The sequence below is a fragment of the Lepidochelys kempii genome, chromosome 3 (genome assembly GCF_965140285.1).
Source record: "Lepidochelys kempii isolate rLepKem1 chromosome 3, rLepKem1.hap1, whole genome shotgun sequence".
NCBI lineage: Eukaryota > Metazoa > Chordata > Testudines > Cheloniidae > Lepidochelys > Lepidochelys kempii.
The window spans coordinates 6963414-6986465 of NC_136382.1; the positions used below are offsets into that span (position 1 = coordinate 6963414).

General features: G+C 50.1%; 1 protein-coding gene across 1 annotated transcript in view; it reads right to left on the minus strand.

The window, feature by feature from the left end:
• Positions 1 to 22693, minus strand: part of LOC140908096 (fibrinogen-like protein 1) — a 34408-nt gene extending 11715 nt beyond the window's left edge. The window contains exons 1-2 of the mRNA XM_073335071.1: positions 22259 to 22693; positions 488 to 710 (exon numbers count right to left, since the gene is read on the minus strand). Coding sequence (XP_073191172.1) covers positions 488 to 710; positions 22259 to 22693 — 658 coding nt within the window. The remainder of the gene's footprint in view (positions 1 to 487; positions 711 to 22258) is intronic.
• Positions 22694 to 23052: the final 359 nt, after the last annotated feature.

Here is a 23052-nt window from a genome sequence, read left to right on the forward strand (position 1 = left end):
AATTGGACACCCCAAATCTAACTGTGAAACGTTTGGCCTAAAAAACGGAGCGAAAGTCCATAAAATGCAAGGACATAGTCTAGTCTTATTTTTTACTATTGGCATTTATGGCAACAGGCCCGATCTCCGACTGTGCTGAGCATGGTACAGCTACGTAACAAAAAGATGGCCTTGCTTCCTCCCGGTTGAAATTATTTGGGACTTTCACCCCTCTTCATCAGACCTGCAGTCGGAGGTGTGAGGACGACACATGTAGCCATACCTGAGTTAGCGTTCATCGTGCTACCTAGCTCCGGCACCAATCGCAGTGAAGCTGCTAGCTCAGGCCAGCGGCTCAAGTACATACCCAGGACGGGGCTGTACAGCTCATGCTGCTGCCCATTCTGCCCCAGCTTTCACTGCTATCGTTATGTGAACTAGCTAGATCAGGCGTCTAGTCTGGATTCTAGCCCCTCGCCCCCCGCCCATCCCAGGTATTCCCCATCACCTGGATGGTGCATCTCCTGCTGCGACCTCATCTCGGCAGGAAGGAGGCAGCCGGGGTTGCGCCGGGCCCACTCGGTCAGCAGGGAGATGTTGTGGATCTGGGCCTGCATGTCGTAGAGCAGCGTGGCTTGGATGTGCCGCAGCGTGCTGGCCTCATTGTAACGCTGCTCCAGCTCCTGGACCCGCTGCTCCACCGTGGAGTTCCGGCTGTTCTTCTCCTCGTGCTTCAGGGGAGCAAAGCAACCAAAGAAGTGTTAGCTGCAGGCAGTGCAGAGGGTTCAGCATAGTGGGGGATGTCACAGGAGATAACAGGGCAAAGGACAATGTGGGCCAGTGGACGGGAAACCAGCTGACAGCCAGGGCAGAGCTGCGAACACCAGGGAACGTGATCCTGGCCAGTGACAGGTGCGTTCTGCACCAGCCTTCTAAACAGAGCTAAGGGGCAGCCCCAGGTAGCAGCCTGTTCTCTAAGTGACAATACACCCTAAAGGAAAGGCTGTTCACCCCGGCCAGACAGGGATGGAAACAGCCATCTCGGCCACAGCTGCTACTGGGTCTTCAGAAAGCAGCTGTCAGGAATACTAATAATAATCCGATAAGTAAGCTGGAGAAATACAGGCTTGGTGGAACTACCATTAAGTGGATACATAATTGATTAAACAACCACAAAGAGTAACTAGTAATGGAATGATGTCAGATTGGAGGGAGGTCTCAAGTGGGGTTCCATAGGGATCTGTTCTGGGTCTGGTGGTGTTTAACATCTTTATCAGTGACCTGGATGTAGGACTAGAGAGCACACTGATCAAATTTGAAGATGACACAAAGCTGTTGGGGGTTGTAAACACTTTGGAGGATAGAGCTAAGATTCAGAGGGATCTTGATAAATTGGAGAACTGGGCTATAGACAACACAATGAAATTGAGCAAAAACAAGTGGCAGGTGCTACGCATTGGGAAGAAAAAACAAATGCACAAATACAGGATGGGAGATAACTGGCTCGGCAGCAGCACTGCTGAGAAGGAGCTGGGAGTTGTGGTGGATCACAACCTCAACATGAGTCAGCAATGCGATGCTGTTGCAAAAAAAGGAAACAAAATTTTAGGTTGCATTAACAGAGGCATAGTAAGCAAATCACAGGAGGTACTAGTACCGGTCTCCTTGGTTCTGGTCAGGCCTCAGCTGGAGGACTGTGTCCAGTTTTGGTCACCAATGTATAGAAAGGATGAAGAGACACTGGAAAGGATCCAAAGGAGAGCAATGAAGATGATCAAAGGGATGGAATGCAAGCCCTATGAGCACAGGCTGAAGGATCTGGGTATATTTAGTTTGGAGAAGAGGAGATGATAGCAGTCTTCAAATATTTTAAAGGCTCCCATAAAAAAGATGGAGAAAAGCTGTTCTCTCTTGCCACAGAGGGCAGGGCGAGAGGCAGGGGGTCAAACTCCAGCAGAGCAGATTTAGATTAAATCTCAGGAAAAACCTCCTCATTGTAAGAACAGCAGGACAATGGAGCAGACACCTGGGGAGCTCGTGGAAGCTCCTTCACAGGAGATTTTCAGAAGGAGCCTGGATAGCATCTGTCTGGGATGGTTTAAACACAACAAATCCTGCATCTCTGCAGGGTTTACATTAGATGACCCTTGCAGTCCCTTCTAACCCTCTGGTTCTATGATTCTCTGACTCGATAATGTTACTGCTTTTGGCCTGAGCAGCTAGCCAAAAGTTTGGGGTTGTCAAGGTTCCTCCCCCACTCTGAACTCTAGGGTACAGATGTGGGGACCTGCATGAAAAACCTCCTAAGCTTATCTTTACCAGCTTAGGTCAAAACTTCCCCAAGGTACAAAATATTCCACCCGTTGTCCTTGGACTGGCCGCTACCACCACCAAACTAATACTGGTTACTGGGGAAGAGCTGTTTGGACGCGCCCTTTCCCCCAGAATACTTCCCAAAACCTTGCACCCCACTTCCTGGACAAGGTTTGGTAAAAAGCCTCACCAATTTGCCTAGGTGACTACAGACCCAGACCCTTGGATCTTAAGAACAATGAACAATCCTCCCAACACTTGCACCCCCCCTTTCCTGGGAAATGTTGGATAAAAAGCCTCACCAATTTGCATAGGTGACCACAGACCCAAACCCTTGGATCTGAGAACAATGAAAAAGCATTCAGTTTCTTACAAGAAGACTTTTAATAAAAATAGAAGTAAATAGAAATAAAGAAATCCCCCCTGCAAAATCAGGATGGTAGATATCTTACAGGGTAATTAGATTCAAAAACATAGAGAACCCCTCTAGGCAAAACCTTAAGTTACAAAAAAGATAGACAGAAATAGTTATTCTATTCAGCACAGTTCTTTTCTCAGCCATTTAAAGAAATCATAATCTAACACATACCTAGCTAGATTACTTACTAAAAGTTCTAAGACTCCATTCCTGGTCTATCCCCGACAAAGACAGACACACAGACCCTTTGTTTCTCTCCCTCCTCCCAGCTTTTGAAAGTATCTTGTCTCCTCATTGGTCATTTTGGTCAGGTGCCAGTGAGGTTACCTTTAGCTTCTTAACCCTTTACAGGTGAGAGGAGCTTTCCCCTGGCCAGGAGGGATTTCAAAGGGGTTTACCCTTCCCTTTATATTTATGACAGGGGTCTAGTAGGTTGTTCCAGCTGGGCGTAGAAGCTGGTGATAGGTGTTTCTCTGATACAGTTTTGTTTATTTACGAAAAACAGACACTGAGCTATGTCTTTGCTAGAGGGATCCAAGAACAAGCACAGCAATTTGTTAGCCTTCAGCCCCAAGCCTCTTTAGCCAACAGACCCAAACACTCTCACTAGCTTTTTCCAGGGTCACACTGTGCTCACAGGTTACTGCTGGGCTTTCCTGCCTTTTGCTTCTGGCTCTTTGTTCTTGTCTGTTCTCAATTTTCGGTGTATTCTCTCTTTTCCTCCCTCCCCCCACCTACCCAAAACAATACTAAGCCAAAAGCTCCTGGGTGGGTTCGCACACACCTTTTGTCTCAGTTGGTGGCTCATACTTACAGATATGTTAATTGAAGGGTGAGTTCATGCCTATCGATCTCAATGTTTTAGCTCAATCCGTAACAAGGTTTCACTCAGCTCATAACAATAATAATACCAATATCATATCATAACAATAATATCATCATATTATCATAACAATAATAATACCAATCTCTTATATATTTCATCTGTAGATCTTAAAGTACTTTATGAAGGTCAGTATCACCATCCCCCATTTTACAAATGGGGAAACCGAGGCACAGAGAGGTGAAATTGACTTGCCCAAGATCACCCAGCAGAGCTGAGACTAGAACTAAGGTCACCTGAGTCTTAGTCCCATGCTCCATCCCGTAGGCTACACTGCACAAAGATGTAGCCAAACCCCAGATTATGAACTCGGGTAATGACTGGCAGATATACCACCTCAATCAAGGGAGCCAATATTATCTCTGGCATCGTGTTCCGTTGTTTTCCCAATTTACCTTCATCACCCCCATGAGATCTTCCGTGAGCTCACTCCCATTCACGTGCCCAATCTCCATCAGAAGCTGGCCTCGTAACGCACCTGCACCAGTGTTTAACAATGTTGGGAGCCCTAGTGTAGACAAGGATGCTGCAGCTGCCAGTATTTTTAACACCGCATCAATCAGGCTTGCTTGGAGCTTGTTTTAACTGGCTACTGAAAAAGGCCTCAATACGGTTTGCTCTTGTCTGAACTTGCAGCTAAACTGTGTCTGGCTGCATCCATTGTTGACGTCCATCAGCAGCCCAGTGGATATGTTCTTAGGGCAAGCTCCTTCGGATCCAGTCCTGGAAGGTGCTAAGTGCTTTCAATGCACATTGACATCAATCACAGCTGATAGTATTCAGGACCTTAGAGTGTTGGGTTTGGAAGGAATAATGATGCTAAGAGGCACTTGGATATGTGGTGACAGAAAAATATCATATTGCCTCTATATAAATCTATGGACGCCCACATCTTCAATACCGTGTGCAGATGCGGTCGCCCCATCTTAAAAAAGATATATTGGAATTGGAAAAGGTAGAGAAAAGGGCAGCTAGAATGATTAGGGGTCTGGAACAGCTTCCATGTGAGGAGAATCATAGAATCATAGAATATCAGGGTTGGAAGGGACCCCAGAAGGTCATCTAGTCCAACCCCCTGCTCAAAGCAGGACCAATTCCCAGGTAAATCATCCCAGCCAGGGCTTTGTCAAGCCTGACCTTAAAAACCTCTAAGGAAGGAGATTCAACCACCTCCCTAGGTAACGCATTCCAGTGTTTCACCACCCTCTTAGTGAAAAAGTTTTTCCTAATATCCAATCTAAACCTCCCCCACTGCAACTTGAGACCATAAAGTTGAGAGATTAATAAGACTGGGACTTTTCAGTTTGGAAAAGAGACAACTAATGGGGGATAAGATTGAGGTCTATAAAATCATGACTGGTGTAGAGAAAGTAAATAAGGAAGTGTTATGTACCCTTTCACATAACACAAGAACTAGGGGCCACCAAATGAAATTAACAGGCAGCAGGTTTAAAACAAACAAAAGGAAGTATTTCTTCACACAACGCACAGTCATCCCGTGGAAACTCCTTGCCAGAGGATGTTGTGAAGGCCAAGACTACAACAGGGTTCAAAAAAGAACTAGATAAGTTCATGGAGGATAGGTCCATCCATGACTATTAGCCAGGATGGACAGGGATGATGTCCCTAGCCTCTGTTTGCCAGAAGCTGGGAATGGGAAACCGGGGATGGATCACTTGATGATTCCCTGTTCTGTTCACTCCCTCTGAAGCACCTGGCATTGGCTACTGTTGGAAGACAGGATACTGGGCTAGATGGACCTTTGGTCTGACCCAGTATGGCCATGCTTATGTTCTTATGTGTGGCCTTACCAATGAATAACAGCAAGTACTAGGCCTGCCTGTGTTCTCCACTCCCCATGACCACTCCCTCCTGCTCCTGTGATTCTTGTGACTTATATGAACAGTCGTCATCTGTGCCTGAAGTCGGCGAATGGGACTTCTTGATATGCACTCCTCTTACAAAGACTTTGATTTGATCAAGAAACACACCCATCAGGGATGCATGGAAAGCAGCACTTGATCACCTGGAGTTGTTCATCAAATGTTCTTTTATCATTTTCCTGAGCGAGTTCATTTGATAGCATAGCGATTACCTGGTTTCACCCACATAGTTGTTGTTGGGGCATTTCGTGCACTACATGTGGTGATTGGCACGTGCAGGAACCATGGATCTTGAAAGGATTCTGGAACCCTACAGAGAACTATATACAAGAAACCCACGGATCACCACACCTATCTTCATAGATCCGGTAACCACCCCAAACACACCGAGCAGTCTCTTATCTAAAGCCAGGCCCTCAGATACCACAGAATATGCTCTGAGGAGAAAGTCCGAGATATACACTTAACACACGCTAAACCACCTTCACCAAACGAGGATACTCCATCAGAGAAATAGATCACATCATGGAATGGGCCACTCAAATAGCCCGAGAGAACCTGCTTCAATATAGAAATAAAAACCCCTCCGACTGCACACCTCTAGTTGTCACCTACCACCCCACACTGGAACCCATATGGGGTATCATCAAACAGCTACAGCTCATACTCAATAGGGACCTTATCCTGAACCCCCGCTTATGGCCTTCAAACAACCCCTCAGTCTCTCCAAGCTCATCATCAGAAGCAAGCTCCCCAGAGACTAGAACACACCAATTCAAACCGGCACCAGACCCTGCCAGAACAACAGACGCCAAACCTGCAGCCATTACCTCCACCGCTACAATGATCAAAACACCTGTCAAGATCCGTGAGTCCGACACATGCCTATCACAAGATGTGGCATATCGCAGCCAGTGCACTAAACGCCCCCATAGCAACTACGGGGGTGAAACGAGACAATCCCTGCACTGTCACCCGTGGCTGAGCACTTTACACAGAGCGATCACTCTATAGCTGATCTCTCAGTCCTCGTCCTCAAAGGAAACCTGCACAACACATTCAAAAGACCAGCCTGGGAGCTGAAATTCATAACTTTGCTGGACACTAAAAAGCACGGTCTTAATAAAGACGCTGGATTTATGGCTTATTACAACAATCTGTAACTCACTAACCCCCCTTTCGTCCTATGACTATAAGGGAGTTAACAGGCCACTTCACCGCAAACGGTCCCTTAGACGATGCGCTATCTACTTGGGCTAAACTATCTGTTTGGTCCTGTATTTAGCTGTGACACACTCAGCTGAAGCAGAGCTCTGTGTCGCTCGAAAGCTTGTCTCTCGCCAGCAGAAGCTGGTCTAACAAAAAGCCTATAAAGCTGCAGCTCCTGCATGTACTTGACTTATCTTGACAGGTTTCAGAGTAACAGCCGTGTTAGTCTGTATTCGCAAAAAGAAAAGGAGGACTTGTGGCACCTTAGAGACTAACCAATTTATTAGAGCATCAGCTTTCGTGAGCTACAGCTCACTTCATTCACTTGTGCTACACCCTTTGTCCACCAGATGGCACAACGGTCGTTAAAATTACGTCCACCCTCTGAGCCATCTATAAAAAAACCTACCAACAGCCCCTGAAAACTTTCAGTTTCAGTAAAATGCAGCTTCTTGAGCTGGTGCTCTGTAACTCCAATCGGGGCGCTGGAATGGGGAGAGACAAGGAGCCATGGCCCATCCACTTTTCGCCATGGGCCTTCTTCCCCCCGAGGTCCCGCCCACCAGCTAGGCCGGAAGCTGAAGCCCGGCTCGGGTAAAAGTGGCCTGGGGAACTGTGGGGAGCTGTGGACCCTCCGCATGCCTGGGGTAGGGGTAGGGGGCCGAAAGCAACCCCCAGCCTATGTCCCCACCCCCGGGTTCTCCATCCAGCGTAGCTCTTACCATGGCCCGGCTGTGGCTGTTTGGCCCCCAAGGCCCTGCCACCGAAAACTGGAGCTGAGTTGGGGTAAGAGTCACGTGGGCAGCTGTAGGGAGCCACAGACCCTCCACCTGCCCTGGGTGAGGGGCCCGGTAGGCAGGGACACAGGCCGGGGACTGCTCTTAGGCCCCCCTACCCTGAGCAGGTGGAGGGTCCGCAACTCCCCAGCCTGGCTCCGGCTTTTGGCTTGGCTGGGGAGTGGGGCCTCAGGGGAGGCGGCGGGGCAGGGACAGGGCCATGGAGGGGGTGAGGCCTCGTGACCCCCTCACTTTTATGAAGAATCCATCACCCGTGACTCCAATCCTCTGCTTTTGTTATCACTGTGGTTAGATGTTGATAGATGTTTGGCTGTGTGTGTGTGGGTTTTGGCTGTGTGTGTGGCACAGCAGACCTTGAGCAAACTGCCCAATGACCACAAGATCTGTTAAGGGATGAAGGCACCCAGCCGGGTTTATTGTCGATGCAGCAGGATACTAGTATTCCGCAGACTTTACCAGACCACTAATACATGTATGCCCGTAACAATGGACCAGCTCAGTGAAGGCAGGACTTTCCGTTCCTCCCTAGGCCAAACATAAGAACGGCCCTACTGGGTCAGATCAAAGGTCCATCTAGCGAAGTATCCTGTCTTCCGACAGTGGCCAGTGCCAGGTGCCCCAGAGGGAATGAAGAGAACAGGTAATCATCAAGTGATCCATCCCGTCGCCCATTCCCAGCTTCTGGCAAACAGAGGCTAGGGACACCATCCCTGCCCATCCCAAAGATACTCCCTCTGAGATACATCTTTATATCCTGATACAAACAAGTTAGTACTGCTCCTCTGACATAGTTACTGCTCCCTGATGTGGCTAGTTATCACTCATTATCTTGTACATGTTGGTTTGATTAAAACATTTTTATTACATACTGTCATCCTGACCTTATCTTTTAGGAGGGATCAGTGTGTTCCTGTTATTCTTGGGAAACATTTTTGTACAATTTTTGATACTGGAATGTTTTGATACCACTGGGATGTGTTTGCGTAAGTACTTTGTGACTAGCACTTCTTAGGAATGTGTATTTTTGCAATATCAGCCCTGTTGTTGCCACATTCCGTGAGCAGGTCCTGCCCCAGACCAGGCCTCTGACACAAGGGCTTATGTCTCAGGCTCTCTTCCTACTAGAATCACCAGAGACCATTAAAAATAGTTTCCAGTATATTACTAGAGGCATTTCTACTGGACTCCCTACACTACTGGATCTATATTGTTACTTGGTTGGGCTGTCTGCTATTCTATTCTCTGTCACTCAGTAGAGCTGGGTGATCTTCAGCACCGACTCTGAGTCACGGGAACTCCATCAGAGCCAAAGATTTGAGGTTGAATGACCATGGAACACGTGTTCTGAGCAGAACTGAACTTCCTCCGGCTTTGTCATTCTTCATCGAGGTTCTTAGTCATGGTGCCCATCCCCGTTGTATCTGAGCCTCGGCCAAGGGATAGAGCAAAAATACAAGTGACTGACAGACCTCGGCCAGGAGCCAGATCCTCAGCAGGTGTCAATCAGGGTATCCCTATTGATGTCAGTGGAGCTACATCATTTTGCACCAACTGTGGGTCTGGCCCTAGGTTTCCATCCCCCAACACAGTGGGAGCTATGGAGTATTTTGTCCCCTGCTCTTTCCTCCTCTGCTGTGTCTCTGGGAACACCACATCAAGTGCATTAAGTTCTGAAGGCAATAAGATTTGGTTCTTCTAACCCCCTCCGGAGATGAGATCCAGGCCTTAGCCCTGCGAAGCCCCATCTCCTGCTCCCACCATCTTCCCCCATGAAGGTGACAACTCCATCACTCCCAAGGAACTTAGCTGTCATGGGAGGTAGGTGCAGCAAAGAGGGGAGCAGCCTAGGTATCTTGGGAGCTGGAGGCCTGGGCCCCAGAAAACCTATAGAGGGCATGTAGAGAAGACACCCTCTGGGACTGGCCATCATGGCCAAGGAAGTGGCCACCAGGAGCCGTACGATAGGTGAAGTTCCCTGTAATGCAATGTCCAGGTATGTGGGGTGCCCTACAGGGATAACACCCCTACCGGGGGATAATTAGGAATAATGGGATGACATTAAGCAAATGCAAATGTAGGTTGATTATGAGGGAAAACATCCTCCCAGTGAAACGGCCTGAATGCGAAACATTCTCCCCAAGGGAAGGACTGAGAGCCCCCGAGCTTGGGACACTTGCAGCAGGATGGGTGAAAGCTCTGCTACTGTGCGTAACTGCTGTACGTAGGTCTTGCTGAAGCCCTAGACATAACTAGCAGTGTGAACCAAAGTAGACCTGGCCTTGGCAGAAGAGTAAGACACCATGTATTGGCTAACCAAGTGAGCACGCTCCTGACTGGGGAACATGGTACAAGAACACCCAGAGCTCTCGAGTAACTACCTAAACAAATTCCCAAGGGATGGCCCAGGAACACACCGGCCCCTCGTAAGATAAGGCTCGGATGACGGAGATGGAAAAGCATGTTTTGTTCGAACTAGCAGGTACAAGGTATAAGGGTGATAATGAACAACATCTGGAGTGTCACACGGAACTTGTTTGTATCGAGTTATAGGAGGGGCACCTTTGTCTCAGCCGAGGGGACCGGACCCTGGTGTCCTGATTGAGTCTTTGCCTTGTCACAGGCGTCCATGGGGTAATGTCCCTGTGACCCGCTGGCCAGGGCACTAATGCTGTGCTTTATTGACAATAAGCCTGGCCAAGCACCTTCACCACCGAACTGAGCCTGGCGGTCTTTCATTACAACAACAGCAAAGCCGGCTGACTCCGCACGCGGCATCCCCTGCTAGTGCAGCTCACTGCGACGGGGCTCCAAGAACACAACGCGGCCCTGCCCCCCAGCAGGAGGAACCAGCTGTGACCTAGAGGACCAGATCTCCCAACCCTTGCCTCCCTTTCTGGGCCCACGACTTTGTCCGCTGAGACACCAAAGTGCCAGTTTGACTGGTGTTATTCCCACTAATTATACGGACATACAAACAGTGGTGAGCTGGAGCCGGTTGGCTAGAACCGGTTGTTACATTTAGAAGCCCTTTTAGAACCGGTTGTTCCGCGAGGGAGAACCGGCTCTAAAAGGGTTTCTAAATTTAACCGGCCAAAAGGGGCGCCTTAGGCGCCGATTCCATGGGTGCTCCAGCCCTGGAGCACCCAAGGGGAAAATTTGGTGGGTGCAGAGCCCCCACTGGCAGCTCCCCGCCCCGCGCCCGGCCCCAGCTCACCTCCGTTCCGCCTCCTCCCCGAACGTGCCGTCCCGCTCCTCCACCCCCGCAGCTTCCCATGAATCAGCTGTTGGGGCGGGAAGCCTGGGAGGGCTGAGAAGCAAGTGGTAGCTTTGCGCTCAGGCCCAGGGAGGCGGAGCGGAGGTGAGCTGGGGCAGGGGTGTGCGAGGGGGGCCGCCCGCACCACAGCAGGTAACCGGGGGGCAGGGGAACCGCTCCCCACCCCAGCTCTCCTCCGCCTCCCTGGGCCTGAGCGGGAAGCCGCCGCTTGCTTCTCAGCCCTCCCCGACTTCCCGCACCAACAGCGGATACGTGGGAAGCTGGGGGGCGGGGGCAGAGAAGCAGAGCAGGGCGGCGCGTTCAGGGGAGGAGGCGCGGAGGTGAGCTGGGACCAGGCGCGGGGCGGGGAGCTGCCGGTGGGGGCTCTGCACCCATCAAATTCTCCCCGTGGGGGCTCCAGCCCCGGAGCACCCAGGGAGTCGGCGTCTAAGGCGCCACTTTTGATGTGATCAGACGGGGGAGCAGCCGCTCCCCCCTGCTCCCCCCCAGCTACGCTCTCCCGCCCCAGGAGCCAGAGGGACCTGCCGGATGCTTCCTGGGAGCTGCCCCAAGTAAGCACCTCCAGGACTCCCCACCTTGCCCCCCGGCAGGTCCCTCTGGTTCTTAGGGGTGGGGTGGGCACCCACTACGGTGGCCCACGAGACCCTCCTGCCTGGTTCTGGGGGCAGTCAGGGGACAGGCGAGGGAGGGGGGGCATCAAGGAACATGGGGGGGTTGGACGGGGCAGGAGTCCCACGGGGCGGGGGTGGGCAACGACCCCCTCGTGGGGCGAGGAGGGAACTGGGTGTTAAGATTTTGGCAGCTCATCACTGCATATAAATGTTCTAACATTGGGGCACCAAGGTGCAACATTGTGCCTGAAATTAACTGCACCCCCAGCCTTTCCACCTCTGAGATCAATGCCTCTGTATTCTGAGTCCTGATCCTCTAAGGGGGCTGCCTCCCTTCTGCAGCTGCTAGTGTGAAACCCCAAATAGCAGTGCAAGATTGCTGCTGGTTAAATTTGCCATCCAGGGTATACAGACTATGCACCTCCACTTACGATCCACCCTGGATCTGTGACGACACTGCAGAGATGCTTGAATCTTCAGTTAGCTGAAGCTGTTTTTCAAGTGTCCACAATTTGGTCTCTTTTAGCTGATACTGATAATTCAAAGACCCAGCTTCCCCCATCCTTTCTAGCCAAGGAAAGTCATTCGGCATTTCTGCCACAGGATGGTGCAACTGCAATTCTGTTATAACTGTTTCTGCTGGCTTCAGGATTCACAGGAAAACTTTGGAAAACAATCTGGAGCCAATATTTGCTGTAATGCTCTTTGCCTAAGGTATTCATGGATTTTCACTGGAATCCTGATAATACTATCCCCAAGTCAGTATTTGATTACGCTGAGAGCTACCCAACAATCTGCATAATTCAATGCAGCCAGCCAATCTGGAGTGCCATTTGACAGCAAACATTTACGAGGTTCAATAACAACGTGAAACCTTTTCTCACCTGGATTGAACTCTCTCTGGCGGTGTAATAAATCACAAGGACTAGACGATCCAACTCTGTTTGTCACATCATTTTGATTATTGTTTTATAGTGTATTGGTTGTGGCTGTGTCAATAAACTGCATCTGAAGGAATACTGGAATTCATCTGCTCCTGCCCCTTGATTTCCAGCAGCCCTCAGACTCCTTACAATCACAGAATATCAGGGTTGGAAGGGACCTCCGGAGATCATCTAGTCCAACCCCCTGCTCCAAGCAGGACCGATCCCCAACTAAATTATCCCAGCCAGGGCTTTGTCAAGCCGGGCCTTAAAAACCTCTAAGGATGGACATTCCACTACCTCCCTAAGTAACCCATTCCAGTGCTTCACCACCACCCCCCAGTGAAACAGTGTTTCCTAATAGCCAACCTAAACCTCCCCCACTACAACTCGAGACCATTGCTCCTTGTTCTGTCATCTGCCACCACTGAGAACAGCCGAGCTCCATCCTCTTTGGAAACCCCCTTCAGGTAGTTGAAGGCTGCTATCAAATTCCCCCTCACTCCTCTCTTCTGCAGACTAAATAATCCCAGTTCCTTCAGCCTCTCCTCGTAAATTATGTCACAGTCAAGTCCTTGTCACATCACAACTGGTTAACACACAATGTGGAGCATTGCACCTGGCATTTTTACTTTGGAGAATAAACAGGAAGAATGAGATGAACTCTTAATAATGAGAGACTGTCACCTTCACAGGACTCTCCCTCTCTGTCTGACTGCCTGAGGGTATTACATGGCTTTCCATCACGATAGTATCTGAGCACCTCTCCATCTTTAATGTGCTTATCGTCCCAACTGCCCTGCTTCCCAGGGGACTGGTACCCTGCAGTGTTGATAAATGCAAAGCAATGCACATTGGAAAGCATAATCCCAACTATCCATACACAATGATGGGGTCTAAATTAGCTGTTCCCACTAAAGAAGGAGATCATGGAGTCATTGTGGATAGTTCTCTGAAAACATCCACTCCATGTGCAGCAGTAGTCAAAAAAACAAACAGAATGTTAGGAATCATTAGGAAAGGGACAGATAATCAGACAAAAAATATCATAATGCCTCTGTATAAATCCATGGTACACCTGCACCTTGAATAGTATTGTGCAGATCTCTTTGCCCCATCTCAAAAGAGATATATTAGAATTGGAAAAGGTACAGAAAAGGGCAACAAAAATTATTAGGGGTATGGAACAGCTTCCAGATGAGGATAAATTAAAAAGACTGGAACCGTTCAGCTTGGAAAAGAAGCAACTAAGGGGGATATGATAGAGGTCTACAAAATCATGACTGGTGTGGAGAAAGTAAATAAGGAAGTGTTATTTACTCCTTCTCATAACACAAGAACCAGGGGTCATCCAACAAAATTAATAGGCAGCAGGACGAAAACAAATGAAAGGAAGTATTTCTTCACACAATGCACAGTCAACCTGCGGAACTCATTGCCAGGGGATGTTGTGAAGGCCAAGACTATAACTGGATTCAAAAATGAATTAGATAAGTTCATGAAGGATAAGTCCATCAATGGCTATCAGATGGACAGAGATGCAATGCCATGCTCTGGGCGTCCCTAAATGTCTGACTGCAAGAAGCTGGGAATGGACGAAAGGAGATGCATAACTCGATGATCACCTGTTATGTTCATTCCATCTAAAGCATCTGGCATTGGCCACGCTTGGAAGACAGGATACTGGCTAGATGGACCAGCCAATTACTAGCCAGCTAATGTTCAAAAATAACAATCAAACCAGTGAAACCAGCTAGCCATAACAAACTGCTTTCAGTCACATGATCACAACTCAACCAATGGGGTTGCATTTGGCAATCCCACAGGATAGAAATGAACATGCTCGCAGCATGGAGTACGTGAGCAGAGAGAAGCGTTTGAGGGGATGCCGAGTGGCTGTGAGACCTTAGGCTAGGATTCTAATAACACAGCTACAGACTAAGCTTGCTCCATGTGACAGGCAGCATGGTCCGATGGACAGGGAACTGAACAAGGGTTTTACTCCTTGCTTTGCTCTGTGCCCTTGAGCAAGCAGTAGAGAGGTTATTTGACCTCTGTATTCGGCACTGGTGCGATCACTGCTGGAATCCTGTGTCCAGTTCCAGTGCCCACAATTCAGGAAGGATGTTGATAATTGGGGAGGGTTCAGAGAAGAGCCATGACTGATTAAAGGATTAGAAAACCTGCCTTATAGTGATAGACTCATGGAGCTCAGTCTATTTAGCTTCACAAAGAGAAGGTTACGGGGTGACTTAATCAGAGTCTCTAAGTACCTGCACGGGGAATAAATATTTAATCACGGGATCTTCAATCTAGCAGAGAAAGGTCTAACATGGTCCAATGCGTGGAAGGTGAAGCTAGACAAATTAAGACTGGAAATAAGGCGTACATTTTTAACAGTGGCAAAGAGTCCTGTGGCACCTTATAGACTAACAGACGTATTGGAGCATAAGCTTTCGTGGATGAATACCCACTTCGTTGGAGGCATGACAAAATATTCACCCACAAAAGCTTATGTTCCAATACGTCTGTTAGTCTATAAGGTGCCACAGGACTCTTTGCCGCTTTTACAGATCCAGACTAACACGGCTACCCCTCTGATTTTTAAAAGTGACAGTAATTAACCATTGGAAAAATTTACCAAGGGTCGTGATGGATTCTTCCTCACAGACACTTTTTAAATGAAGGGTGGGTGTTTTTCTAAGAGATCTGCGCTAGAAGTTATTTTGGGGAAGTTCTCTGGCGTGGTTTACATAGATGATCACACTGGATGACCACAGTGGTCCCTTCTGGTCTTGGAACGTTTGAAACATGCCCCGGCTCTGTGACTCAGTTTCCCCATCTGTAATATGGGACCGTGATACTCACTGGCTTTTGTAAAGCCCTTAGAGATTTAGGGATGAAATCTGCTATGGAAGAGTTAAGTAATATTGTTTGACAGGAGCAACAATTGGCCCCAAATCGATTATGAAACTACAACAAACTCCCTTTCTTGTGTAGTGACTGGTGTTTCTTGCAGTCCTCCACCTGGTAAGTCTGTGAACTTGCTTAGATTGGTGTTATTCATTTATATTATCTAGTGCTTAGGAGCCCTGGCCATTGATCAGGACCCTAGTGTGGCAGAAAGTCCTTTATGTACCCACTGTCCTGATTTCAGCTAGTGCCACATGGTCCTGCAGCCTATCAGAGGGGAGGGAGAAGGAACAGAACCACTGGGCCTTTGGTCAGTTCAGGAGAGCTCCTTGCAGTATGTGCTTCCAGCTCCTTTAAAATGTCCCAAGCAGTAGGGGTTCCATGGCGTCCCTTGAGAGACCAGGCTGTGGGATCCAGAGTAACGAAGAGATTCCTGATCTTCAACCCCCATGTTCCTTTGGGTAACTGCCCTGCACTCCGCCTGGCTACAGCCCCTTGGATCCCTCTCCTCCTCTGGAGTGGATTCCCCCCTTCATCAACTTCTAAATAAGCCTCCCCCACTGTGTCTGTTTCCCAGATCTGTTAAAAGACTCCCCAGGTGCCCGATCCTCAGCAGGAGGAGCTCCACTGACACCAGCTAAGGATCTGGGCCCTGGCATATCGCAGTGCAAAAATAAACAAACGAATGAATCACCGTCCTTCACTGAGAGACCTAGATGGGCTCCGAGCTGGGCAGAGGACAGATGGCCGGAGATCTCATTAAACCAAGCAGCATGCAGGGCAGTCTCACACTAATCCTTCCGGAGGAGGGATCTGAGCTAGTCTATTGCTGCTACAGGACTCGCAGGCAGCTTAGGGGGGGGAAATAACTACAGTGCCCCTTTATCTGAGAGGTGCAGCCGTTGGGGTAAAGGCGGCCTGGGAGCAGACCTGGCTCATGCGTAAACAGTCACGTCACAACTGTTCTGGGGGTTACCGGGACTTTTCCACTGCCCCCGGGGGCTGGCAGTTACATAGTGGAGTCACTCCGGCTTTACAGCACCATCACAGCCAGCAGCAGCTGGCCTGGTGAGGCTTTTTGGAAAGAGCAGCAATTTAGGAGGAAATGTGAACACACTGGAACAGGTGGAACTTGACCAAACCACGATGGGGGGAAGACCCAGGTGGGAGATGGATAGTTTGGAGGAACAAGGGGTTGCATCTGGGAGAAAGGACAGGGAAATGAACAACGGGAAAGAGAGACTGGATGGCAGGAAAACTGGAGATGGGATCTATTCAACTGTGAAATAGTCTCCCAAGGGCCATGCAGGAAGCCCCATTGCTTGAGACATTTACAGCTGGGCTGGAGAAAGTCCTGGAGCACAGTGTGTAGGGAGCAACCCTTCATTGACAGGGGGTGGAGACAGGGCTTGTTGGGTCTCTTCTAATCTCCAACATCTGGGAACATAGAGAAGGGAATTCCAGGTGTCCCTAAGTGCTTTGGGGATGTCTACACAGCAATCAGACACCTGTGGCTGGCCTGTGCCAGCTGACTCTGGCTAAAGAGCTGTTAATAGTGTAGACATTTGAGCTCAGGCTGGAGCCCGGGATCTAAGACCCTGTGAGGCAAGAGGGACCCAGAGCCTGGGCTGCAGCCCGAGTCTGAACATCTACACCATAATGAAACAACCCCTTACACCAAGCCCTGGGAGCCTGAGTCAGCTGGGTGTCTAACTGCAGTGTAGAGGAACCAAAGGGTACATCAGCATGTCCATCCAGGGGCAGGACTCAATCCAGGACCAGACAGGGCTTCTTAGACCAACGCCTGCAACGGGAACTCCTGTAGAGCCAGCCAAGCATGAAGTGCGGGGGAAGGGGAGAGAAAGCCATTCAGTGGCTGGATGGGGCACAGCAGGCCTGGGAAGCCTGGTGCGGGAGGGAGACGGGTTCTTGGGGGTACGCGCTGACAATTCCCCAGCTGGTGCAGGCAGCTGGCCCTTTCCTCCTCTCTCTCCTTTCCAATACCATTAGCTCCAGGGTCTGAGAGGCTGCAGCGAGAGGCAGAGGCTCAGGGTCATCATACCTCTCCTGAGGTACAATATTAACAGTGCCAGTGTCCAGCGTTTTCCTCTCGTCACATCGATGTGACGCTCACACACCCCACCCCGTCCTTTGCCCCATCTGCTTAGGAGCTGACTAGCCAGAAGCTTAAACCACTAGGTGCCAGATGTGCGCAGCTGGGGCTGTTCTGGTTGGGCACAGCTGGCTGGGTGCTGGCTCTTCAGAGCTGGATGCACGTGGCCCCTGTTCCATTTGCCAACACTGCCAAGCTGCCTGTCTCTGTACGCAGGGGTGGGGAGGAGACTGCCCCAAGAGCGCGTCGGGCACAGTCCTCCTAGAAACTGTGGCATCAAGCACTGATGCCAACCTGCTGCAGGTGGGAATGGACGGGTATGCGCGTTACACCTGGGCCACCAACAGAGGATATCGGCCTAAAATGAGGAACACGGGGAAAGCGGCAGCCCCAGACAGAGCTTCTTTAGCATAACTAACTCTTCCTGAAGCCTCTGGGCCTGGGGCAAAGACTGCCCATTTCCTAGCAGCAGGGCTGGGGGGCAAATAAATCATTTAGGGTCCAAACAGAAGGAGAGTGCCTAGCTAAGGACTGGTGAAACCTTCACAAGGGTTTCAGGATCCAGCTGGTAGTTGGGAAAAGGGCTGACAGATAACTTGAGGAACCTGGAGGCACATCCACTTGTGACAAGGTCTGGTGGAGGATGGGGATGGAAAACAGGAAATACTGATCAAATGGACAGGGTGGAGGAGGCGGAGCAGAGCAAATGACAGAAGGGGAGAGGGTAAGAGAGAGGAAAGCAGAGGGTGGCTTTGAATGGCGGGAGCTACTCCTTACAGGTGCCAGGACAGCTGAGAGACAGAGGGGACCAGCATGAACTGGGAGGATGATGAGGCAGGGATCAAGTGGGAGGGATATTTGGGGAAGTTTGTTTTAATCACATGTAAGGGTCTAAATGAACTGAATGAATGCTTCCCCGACAGCTAGCTGGGAGTGGGAGAGACTTTGGATGTGTTTATGTAAATACAGTTTGCTCCTGCTCTGCTGAGATATCCAGCAGACAGACTGGTGTTTTGCTCAAAGTAATCAACTTTGGCTGGCATTGGGTTACAAATCACTTTAGTACAGAATGCAGGGGTAGTGAAATGCTGTTACCAATATTGTGGTTATAGGAATACAGGGAAGCAGGACTGTGCTTAACCTGTCCCAAATGAGGGGGGCTACCCTCAGCTGAAAGGACCTTGTTAAACCAGGGGCTTGAATGCCAGAGCCCAGTGAAGGTAGAGGGGTAAGGACAGGTGTCCCAGCCAGGAGGATTACAAACCCTCCCCAAGGGTTCCACCTGGTCTGGTTTAACCTGTTCCTCCCCACTGTTCAAAGAAAGCACTAAATAGGCTTCATCAGGAGGCTCTTTTGTTATTTTAAATGCTCAATCAGAGCTGAAATCAGTTACAATGGGGCAGTGTCTCTGCCCAGATTGCAAAGAGCTGAAAATCACTAAGACAGATATGCAGAGATCACAGCAGCCAGCAATGACTTAGTCAGCTGGCGAATGAGTGGCTGGAGAGGTGCAGCGAGCGGCCAGCAGGGAAGCTGGTGGAGAGGCACAGCGAGCGGCAGATGAGTGCCCAAGCAGTGGGGCAAGTAACGTGCCTCCTTACCCCAGCCAGGAGGTGAGGTGAACTCTGCAGACGCACCTCTGAACTCTGGGTCTGCACTGAGCAAGGACAGCAACTGTGAGTGAGGTGCAGAGAAGGACTGGGCACGTTAAAGGGACTTTTGGTTTGCTGGACTTTAGAACCTGAGGTGAAAAGGGCACTACCCAACTTACTTGGGCTTGGGGCTTTTGCTCATGGCTTATGAACTCTGTTTGTGGTGCTTTCCCAAATTAACACCAAGTTACTTCCTCTCTTACTAGCAGAGTCTGAGTGTAGAAAAGAAATTTAATAAGAGGAGGGAAGTATTGCCTCTCAGAGGCACCTAGGGGTTGGTGCATAATTTTCCCAGGTTACTGGGTGGGGGCTTGTGCCAGTTGTGTGTTGTATCTATGGAAAGTCACCCTTAGATATTGAACCTGGCCCACTCACTGCTGGCTCCACCTGGAAGAAGGGTTACATTTTAAAGGGGGCTTGACTGGGATGCTGGGTCAGTACCCCTCGCAAGCACATCTTGAGTAATTCACAAAGTTGGGAAAACAATCCTGCTGTATTTTTGATGAAAATCACTGTTTGTATAATGGTGAATATGTCAGGTTGGTTGGGCCCTGACTCAGCAGCCCCTAGCTGGGGGGGGGGGGGCTGCAGCCTTGGCCAATGATTGGGCAAAATCACGAGGCAAACATTGGAAAAGGTTGTGTTGTCCCATGCTACATCAAGCTCCTATCACAAGTTAAAGTTACTTGCTGGTGGTCCTATCCCAATGCCTCTTCCCCAGGTGTTTGAAGCCTGGATAGAACATACCACTGAAATGCTCCAGGAGTGGGCTGTACCAGACGCAGAAATGTGAAGATGTCAAGTAGAGAGCCAAAGGGCCCAGCATTCAACGTGATTTGTACCCTGAAGCTCGCTAACCCTGGGGTCAGTGTGAAGGACTGCCTAGAGGCCCCTGATCACACCTTTGGGAGTGTAGAGGGCTCTGAGGACAGTTACTGTAAGTTCCTTAATTCCCGACAGCAAAGTGGGGGGAGAGAGAAGGTTTCAGCCTATATACAGAGGTGGAGAGAGACTGCTTCAGAGAGCTGTCCAGAGGGGAGCAGTGACTGCTGAGCAGATGGACCAGACCAGACTGGCTCAAATTGTAAGAGAAAAACTCAATATCAGAAGCTGATTCTAGTTCATCTCCAGTTAAGAGAGCGACAGAAACGTCCCCAGAGTTACTCCCAGCTGATGTCAGCGAGGAGGAAGAAAGGCAGGCTGCCAGTGAGTTTTGGGAAGCCCAGACATCTGAGCCAGCCAGCACAGCACCGTTGCAGACAACCAATGTGCTGATGGCGAGCGCCGGAGAGGAACTTGCCCAACACACATAGCTGAGCTGCAAAGCACCATTGACCAAGCTAAGACTTCCAGGAGTAAGGAGCCTCTGCCTGTGGCGATGGAAAAGTCAGCATTTAGAGCCCCCAGCCCACGTGGGTGACAGGGGAAAGGACAATTCTTCTGCTCCTGGTGTGGTCAGGATGGGCACAGTGCAGCCAAGCGCCGTGAAGAAAATCCCTCCTTAGTGTATGGAAAGCTGAGGACCAGTTGGGAAGGGGGTTGAGGAACTGCTGAAGGATCTGGGGGCCACCCAGACCCACAGGACTTGAAGGCTCTCCTGGAAAAGACTGTCCAAATGGGATGCCCTCAGGACTGAAAGGGCCTTGAGCAGAGGTCGCGGTGAGGATCAAAGGGACAGAACGTGAAGCAGTGCTTGGCACTGGATCTCAAGTGACGATTATACTTCAGTCCTTCTACCAATGGATGCTTAGGCACCTATCTATACAGCCCCTGACTGGCCTTGGCCTGCGTGGCCTCAGCGTGAATGAATACCTCTACCAAGGGTATGTCACAGTGCACCTGGAATTCCCAGAGGAAGTGGCTGGGGTAAGAAGAGGTGGACACAGCTGCCTTAATATGCCCCGACCCTAAAGGAACCTCTGATGTGTCTGTGCTGATAGGGACCAACTCCAGTCTCTTCAAGGTACTCATGGATTACTGCAGACAACGAGCTGGGGACCAATACCTAAACACCCTGAAGATCCACACACTTTGTGCTGAAGCCTATAGAAAAGGGCAGGTATCGGTGCCAATGCAATCACTGTATATGTGATGAGAGAGGTGAAGTTCAGGGCTCAGAAAGGGTCCCGCTTGGACTGAGCTCAGACAGGCAAGAGAGGGTCAGTCTGAACAAGGCGGACTGTTGGACTGAGCATGGCTGAATCAGGACACGAGCACGGGGCAGATGGAAAGGTCTCTGTGACTCAGGCCCAGGGACAAAACAACAATGACCTGGAAATCTGCCGGGAAGGCGATACATTGCAAAATGGGGATCAGCAGAAGGAGCCGGAGAAGGCAAATGAGAATGAAACAAAGCCAAACAGCAAATGACTCACAGCACTTTGACATGCCGGACTCATCTCGTCCAGCCTGGGGAGGCTAGTGCAAGATTTTGACCCATAGTCTATTCTCTAGGGTTTTGTCCAATCTGGTTGTAATGACTCAAGCAAACAGCTTCCATCACTTCCTCTGAGAGCCTAATAAGATCTCACTGCCTGGAAAGGTTCTCCCCCGCCCCAATAGCTGAAAGTTGCTCAGTTTTCCCCCCATTCCTCCTAGTTCCTCCCCAATGGACCAGCATGCCGAATCCAGATCCAGGCTGCCTAAAGCCAGGAGCAATTAAACCATGTGCGGGAAATTAATCTAGCCCTGGTTGAAGCTACATTTGGCATGAGCTGCACTCAGGTCACCTTATTACAGTGCCAGGGATGGTGCATTGCTTGTAAGCAGCAGGAGACATGACAGCTGAGGTTCCAGAGAGTGCATCAAATTTCACACCTGGGCCTGGCTTCTCCCCGCACCTTGCATAAGTGTTTGAATGAGGAGAATGCTATGTGGATGTCAAATACTAGCAGATCAGGATTCTCTCATAATAGTGATTCGGACCCACTTTGACCAGGTGCAGATGACCAAGCAGGGGGCAAAGAAGTGGGAAAACGCAGGTGCCAAATACCCAGCTCTGTACTTCCATCTGTCTTTCAATGAGCAGGGAGGTGATGCAGAAATTATAGCAGAGGGTGACCCTAATGATCCAAAAACTTGACAACTGAGAAAGGGAGTTGGATGGAATAATAAGGCTGGAGATTCCTTGTGTTGGTGGGGTCAGATGAGAAGTGACCTCAGAAGAGGAAGGAAGGGTCACAATTAACCTATGTGTATCCTACTGTGCCCACCCACACGCCCACCCCTGGCAAAGACCGGAGGCCTACGAAAGGCAGTTGGGAGGCCAGGGAAATGCTCCTGGATTTTACCTGCAGCTCAAGGACTTTGATGCGATGCCGGTGGTTCCTCAGCTCCTCCTGCAGCTCAGAGATCAGCTCCCGCAGCTCCAGGATCTGCTGCTTGCGCTCCTCGTTCTCGTGGAGCCAGTAGGAGACCTCGTCCGTGCAGCGGAACATATCTGGGCACCGCTGCTCGTCCATCTGTGGCAAGGTGGCAACAATCTTACACCGGCCGTTGGGCAGGATCTGGTTGCTGTACTCCCCGCACTGGATCAGGCCTGTGTTCCCGTGGTGCCCCCTGCTGTCATCTTCAGCAGCCAGGGGCTTCTGCAGCGAGGGGCCACTCAGGACGGCCATGAAGATGAGAGACCACAGGGCCATCCTGGTGGAGCCGAGGGGGAGGGCGAACTTCATGAGGAAGGTGAAGGGTGCAAACAAGGAGCCACCTGGGTAACACACTGTCATTCATTCAGTGCCCAGGATCGAGATGGCCACTTGGGGAAACCCACATGCATAGCACTGGCTACCGCCAAGAGAGCCAATGGCTACTGTGCCAAGAGGCCAAAGAGGAAGGGTCCTGCTGGCATGTAGCTCACAGCGGGGATAACTGGGTAGCAGCCACACACAAATGGGGAACGCAGTGTGTGAGAGTGAAGTGGGTCATTGAGGAGAAGGCGCTGGCCTGACCCCATAGACCTTTACTGCTCCTCATTACACCAGCTACCAACAGGAGAGGCCTACCTCCAAGCGACAACCCCCACAGGCTCCTACCAGCTCTCCGCACTAAGATGGTTCCTCTGCGTGGATCTGCTGGCAGCTGAGTC